The sequence below is a fragment of the Tachypleus tridentatus genome, chromosome 7 (genome assembly GCF_004210375.1).
Source record: "Tachypleus tridentatus isolate NWPU-2018 chromosome 7, ASM421037v1, whole genome shotgun sequence".
In the NCBI taxonomy this organism is placed as follows: Eukaryota; Metazoa; Arthropoda; class Merostomata; order Xiphosura; family Limulidae; genus Tachypleus; species Tachypleus tridentatus.
Genome location: NC_134831.1, coordinates 107,555,021 through 107,562,493, shown reverse-complemented (window position 1 = coordinate 107,562,493; position 7,473 = coordinate 107,555,021). Strand labels below are relative to the sequence as shown.

General features: G+C 27.7%; 1 protein-coding gene across 1 annotated transcript in view; it reads right to left on the bottom strand.

Annotated features, from left to right (window-relative positions):
* Nucleotides 1-402: 402 nt before the first annotated feature.
* Nucleotides 403-7,473, bottom strand: part of LOC143257761 (L-tryptophan dehydrogenase-like) — a 113,914-nt gene continuing 106,843 nt past the window's right edge. The window contains exon 11 of the mRNA XM_076516794.1: nucleotides 403-2,538. Coding sequence (XP_076372909.1) covers nucleotides 2,317-2,538 — 222 coding nt within the window. The 3' untranslated portion in view covers nucleotides 403-2,316. The remainder of the gene's footprint in view (nucleotides 2,539-7,473) is intronic.

Genomic DNA, 7,473 nt, shown 5'->3' with positions numbered 1-7,473 from the left:
ACAGTTTGTTACAGTGTTGTTGTTTGTGATGTGTATGTTACAATTCTGATATTCAAGTCTTCTACAACTGTTGAGTGTTGGATGTATACATTATCAATATTCAACATTTTCTGTTCAGATATTTTTCACACAAGCACACTTATAAATATTTCATCCTTTCATATGGTCTTGTCTTGTGGTTGTCATATCACATTTATATTCTGTATAATACTGCTGAAAGTTAGAAATACAAAATCTAGAATTTACTAATAAGTATAATATTCAGAGGAACTTTGTTTATTAACCTCCTAGTGATGTACAAATAGTAGTTTTGATGCTACAACATGTGCATGAATAATATAACTTAAGTGTATTACTGTTCAATTACAACAGATTTATCAATAATGAAACAAGGAACTTACACAAGATTGTAAATAGCTTTAATGAAATGTGTGGGAAGTTACAGAGTTCAGGATTGCACTGAATATGACACACACTTCCAACCTACTAACACAACTGAAGCACACAGAAGATGGTACTGATATATATTAATATACATTTCAAGTGTTAATGTAATAAGATCTTAATGATACCTTCCCTTTTACATAAGGTACTTGTTTTGGACTTACTCTTGTAAACCTTAGTTTACTTTGTTCTGTAAACCCTAGTTTATTTTGCTCTGTAAAACATATATTTGTTTTATATTTCAGTACCAACCTTAACATTCTTCACCAGCATGAACATACAAAATTTGTATATCATCTTCAACATGTCTATTCTTATAGATCAAACTTACTGTTTCTGATTCACAAATATATGGGAATTATCTTCCTATAGCTCTCTTAGAACATTACTGTAAACACTTGTATGTTCAATCACTGAGTTCTAGCTGTTTCTAACATATCTGTATGAAACGTAGCTCTATGTATAATCCCATTGTCCACAGCAAGAAACTCACAAATTATCTCTCTTGTTGTTTACATCAAATAAATCACAGATTTATCTACCTCTTGTTGTTTACAGCAATGAATATACAGATTTAACTATCTATTGTTGTTTAGATCACTGAATAAACAGCTTTATCTGTCTTTTGTTCTTTACATCAATGAATGTACAGCATTAGCTGTCATTTTATTTTATTTTTCAAGAAAGACTAACACACGGCATTAACTATCACTTGTTTTCCTTTGTGGAAATATGAAAACAAAGCATTATCTCTTTCTTACCTTTTTTGCATAAATATGAACACATGGCATTATTTAAGTTTTGCTATATGTAGCAGGTCTGTACTGTACATATTGCATTATCTCATTATTGTATTGTGCTGTCGTATAAATACAGCATTATCTAGCTTTAGCTGTTTGTATAACATCTGTAATAAATTCAAGGCATTTTCTATCTGTCATATGAAGCAATACAAAGATAGGTTTAGCATGTTTATACTAAGCCTATAGCAATTAGTTGACATCAATATGAAGATGTGCCAATACCTAGCTCAAAGTCTTCTTTCAGGTGAAGATTCAAGGATACAAGAAGTTATCTTATGTTACATTAAAAACATTAGAAGTAAATATGAATCTAAATAAGTTTCTTAATTTAACCCCAATAACGTGTTACAGAAACAACAGTTCTATAAGACTAACTCATGGTTATTACCTTTGTAACTTGTTACAGAAACAATGGTTCTATAAGACTAACTCATGGTTATTACCTTTGTAACTTGTTACAGAAACAATGATTCTATAAGACTAACTCATGGTTATTACTTTTGTAACTTGTTACAGAAACAATGGTTCTATAAGACGAACTCATGGTTATTACTTTTGTAACAAAAGAAACAATGGTTCTCTAAGACTAACTCATGGGTATTACTTTTGTAACTTGTAACAGAAACAATGGTTCTCTAAGACTAACTCATGGTTATTACTTTTGTAACTTGTTACAGAAACAATGGTTCTATAAGACTAACTCATGGTTATTACTTTTGTAACTTGTTACAGAAACAATGGTTCTATAAGATGAACTCATGGTTATTACTTTTGTAACAAAAGAAACAATGGTTCTATAAGACTAACTCATGGTTATTACTTTTGTAACAAAAAAAACATATTTTGCTGAACCTCTTTTCTTTGAAAAAAAAATGTTATTTTTCTTCAACAATATGGTGATATTAATAAAAAAACGGGATTATCACAGCTTCTAATGTTTTTCCAGACATAAACAGAAACAAAATTATATTAGAAACTTCCTCAAGTAACACTATCAAACAAATAACATTTGAAACAGTGAAACTGTATAGGTGTTCACTTATTCTTGAACAATGAATGTTTCTCCAGATCATACAAAATCTGTAAAAGCAAAATTCTTTCTTTTCTTCCAGTATTCTCGACCCTCGTGCCACCCACCATCCAAAAGACCTTGGATGATAGCTCTTGTCCGACCTGGCCACAAAGGATGTTCTTGCTGTTCAAAGATTTCTGCTATCTGATTAGCAGCTTCTAAAACAGTAATGTTGTGTTCCAAAGAATCTTTCAGAACTTTCCGAGTCAATACGTATATCTGAAATTATATGTTCCTTTATACACTTTCTGCTTCAGTGACAAAAGATGAGATATGAAACTACCTCATAAATTTTTTTTTTTTTGTAACCAGCATGAGGAATATTAAACCAAAAGATGTGCTTCGTAAACAACAAACAATTCCTTGTCAATTCACTAAAATAAAACGTTTATAGCATCGATGAAAATGCAAACAAAGCGCTACTAATAAAGGCTTGGTCTCTTAATTCTAAAGAAATATTGAAAACTGTACACAGGAAGAAAGACTATGCTTCATATAATCACAAGAATATTGATTTTAACCAAACATAGCACAATACAGCCCTATTCTAATTTTTTTGTTTTTTTATTCTTTTTTCATAAATTTTGTACAATGCAGAACAGGAGTGCAAAATAACTAGCTTCTAGTTTTCATAAAAAACAAACACAAAAATCATACAACCCAATTCACAGTTCAACTCATATTCTATGTGTAATATTCCACATCTGAAATCCATGTCACTTCTAGCTCTCAAAAACATTCTCTACAACCTAAATAAAGTAATATTCCACATCTGAAATCCATGTCACTTCTAGCTCTCAAAAAAATTCTCTACAACCTAAATAAAGTAATATTCCACATCTGAAATCCATGTCACTTCTAGCTCTCAAAAAAATTCTCTACAACCTAAATAAAGTAATATTCCACATCTGAAATCCATGTCACTTCTAGCTCTCAAAAAAATTCTCTACAACCTAAATAAAGTAATATTTCAGATCTGAAATCCATGTCGTTACTAACTCTCAGATTCTCTGTGATCTTAAACCTGACTACAGTAATATTACAGATCTGAAATCTCTGTCGTTAATATATTTCAAACCAATTATCTACAATCTGAATACAGTAATAATCCTGATCTCAAATCCATGTTGTTACTAACTTTCAAACAGATCCTCCACAACCTGAATAAAGTAAAATTCCTAATCTGAAATCCATGTTGTTACTAACTCCCAAACAGATTCTCTACAATCTAAAACCTGAGTAAAATAATATTCCACATCTGAAATCCTTGTTGTTACTAACTCCCAAACAGATTCTCTACAATCTAAAACCTGAGTAAAATAATTAAAATTTTAAACAACTAAATATAATTTAATATAAACAACTAAACAATGAATTGTACCTTGGTTTTTTTAGTATTGCAGTACACTTAGGAATATAAACAACTAAATAATGAATTGTACCTTGGTTTTTTTTTTTGTATTACAGTACTGTTAGGAATACAAACAACTAAATAATAAATTGTACCTTGGTTTTTTTAGTATTACAGTACAGTTAGGAATATAAACAACTAAATAATGAATTGTACCTTGGTTTTTTTAGTATTACAGTACAGTTAGGAATATAAACAACTAAATAATGAATTGTACCTTGGTTTTTTTAGTATTACAGTACAGTTAGGAATATAAACAACTAAATAATGAATTGTACCTTGGTTTTTTTAGTATTACAGTACAGTTAGGAATATAAACAAGTAAATAATGAATTGTACCTTGGTTTTTTAGTATTACAGTACAGTTAGGAATATAAACAACTAAATAATGAATTGTACCTTGGTTTTTTTAGTATTACAGTACACTTAGGAATACAAACAACTAAATAATGAATTGTACCTTGGTTTTTTTTTTGTATTACAGTACAGTTAGGAATATAAACAACTAAATAATGAATTGTACCTTGGTTTTTTTAGTATTACAGTACAGTTAGGAATATAAACGACTAAATAATGAATTGTACCTTGGTTTTTTTAGTATTACAGTACAGTTAGGAATATAAAGAACTAAATAATGAATTATACCTTGTTTTTTAGTATTACAGTACAGTTAGGAACATAAACAACTAAATAATGAATTGTGCCTTGGTTTTAGTATTACAGTACAGTTAGGAATATAAACAACTAAATAATGAATTGTGCCTTGGTTTTAGTATTACAGTACAGTTAGGAATATAAACAACTAAATAATGAATGGTACCTTGTTTTTTTTTAGTATGACAGCACAGTTAGAAATATAAACAACTAAATAATGAATTGTACCTTGTTTTTTTCAGTATTACAGTACACTTAGGAATATAAACAACTAAATAATAAATTTTACCTTGGTTTTTTTTTTGTATTACAGTACTGTTAGGAATATAAACAACTAAATAATGAATTGTACCTTGGTTTTTTTAGTATTACAGTACAGTTAGGAATATAAACAACTAAATAATAAATTGTACCTTGGTTTTTTAGTATTACAGTACAGTTAGGAATATAAACAACTAAATAATAAATTGTACCTTGGTTTTTTTTAGTATGACAGCACAGTTAGGAATATAAACAACTAAATAATGAATTGTACCTTGGTTTTTTTTAGTATAACAGTACAGTTAGGAATATAAACAACTAAATAATGAATTGTACCTTGGTTTTTTTAGTATGACAGTACAGTTAGGAATATAAACAACTAAATAATGAATTGTACCTTGGTTTTTTTTTTGTATTACAGTACTGTTAGGAATATAAACAACTAAATAATAAATTGTACCTTGGTTTTTTTAGTATTACAGTACAGTTAGGAATATAAACAACTAAATAATGAATTGTACCTTGGTTTTTTTTAGTATTACAGTACAGTTAGGAATATAAACAACTAAATAATGAATTGTACCTTGGTTTTTTTAGTATTACAGTACAGTTAGGAATATAAACAACTAAATAATGAATTGTACCTTGGTTTTTTTAGTATTACAGTACAGTTAGGAATATAAACAACTAAATAATGAATTGTACCTTGGTTTTTTTAGTATTACAGTACACTTAGGAATACAAACAACTAAATAATGAATTGTACCTTGGTTTTTTTTTTGTATTACAGTACTGTTAGGAATATAAACAACTAAATAATGAATTGTACCTTGGTTTTTTTAGTGTTACAGTACAGTTAGGAATATAAACAACTAAATAATGAATTGTACCTTGGTTTTTTTAGTATTACAGTACAGTTAGGAATATAAACAACTAAATAATAAATTGTACCTTGGTTTTTTAGTATTACAGTACAGTTAGGAACATAAACAACTAAATAATGAATTGTGCCTTGGTTTTAGTATTACAGTACAGTTAGGAATACAAATAACTAAATAATGAATTATACCTGGTTTTTTTAGTATGACAGCACAGTTAGGAATATAAACAACCAAATAATGAATTGTACCTTGGTTCTTTTAGTATTACAGTAGAGTTAGGAATATAAACAACTAAATAGTGAATTGTACCTTGGTTTTTTTAGTATTGCAGTACACTTAGGAATATAAACAACTAAATAATGAATTGTGCCTTGGTTTTAGTATTACAGTACAGTTAGGAATACAAACAAGTAAATAATGAATTATACCTTGTTTTTTTAGTATGACAGCACAGTTAGGAATATAAACAACTAAATAATGAATTGTACCTTGTTTTTTTCAGTATTACAGTAGAGTTAGGAATATAAACAACTAAATAATGAATTGTACCTTGTTTTTTTTAGTATGACAGTACAGTTAGGAATATAAACAACTAAATAATGAATTGTACCTTGGTTTTTTCAGTATTACAGTACAGTTAGGAATATAAACAACTAAATAATGAATTGTGCCTTGGTTTTATTATTACCGTACAGTTAGGAATATAAACAACTAAATAATGAATGGTACCTTGTTTTTTTTTAGTATGACAGCACATTTAGAAATATAAACAACTAAATAATGAATTGTACCTTGTTTTTTTCAGTATTACAGTACTGTTAGGAATATAAACAACTAAATAATGAATTGTACCTTGGTTTTTTTAGTATTACAGTACAGTTAGGAATATAAACAACTAAATAATAAATTGTACCTTGGTTTTTTAGTATTACAGTACAGTTAGGAATATAAACAACTAAATAATAAATTGTACCTTGGTTTTTTTTAGTATGACAGCACAGTTAGGAATATAAACAACTAAATAATGAATTGTACCTTGGTTTTTTTTAGTATAACAGTACAGTTAGGAATATAAACAACTAAATAATGAATTGTACCTTGGTTTTTTTAGTATGACAGTACAGTTAGGAATATAAACAACTAAATAATGAATTGTACCTTGGTTTTTTTTTGTATTACAGTACTGTTAGGAATATAAACAACTAAATAATGAATTGTACCTTGGTTTTTTTTTGTATTACAGTACTGTTAGGAATATAAACAACTAAATAATAAATTGTACCTTGGTTTTTTTAGTATTACAGTACAGTTAGGAATATAAACAACTAAATAATGAATTGTACCTTGGTTTTTTTAGTATTACAGTACAGTTAGGAATATAAACAACTAAATAATGAATTGTACCTTGGTTTTTTAGTATTACAGTACAGTTAGGAATATAAACAACTAAATAATGAATTGTACCTTGGTTTTTTTAGTATTGCAGTACACTTAGGAATATAAACAACTAAATAATGAATTGTGCCTTGGTTTTAGTATTACAGTACAGTTAGGAATACAAACAAGTAAATAATGAATTATACCTTGTTTTTTTAGTATGACAGCACAGTTAGGAATATAAACAACTAAATAATGAATTGTACCTTGTTTTTTTCAGTATTACAGTACAGTTAGGAATATAAACAACTAAGTAATGAATTGTACCTTGTTTTTTTTAGTATGACAGTACAGTTAGGAATATAAACAACTAAATAATGAATTGTACCTTGGTTTTTTTAGTATTACAGTACAGTTAGGAATATAAACAACTAAATAATTAATTGTACCTTGGTTTTTTCAGTATTACAGTACAGATTGGAATATAAACAACTAAATAATGAATTGTACCTTGGTTTTTAAGTATTACAGTACAGTTAGGAATATAAACAACTAAACTTGATCTTTGGT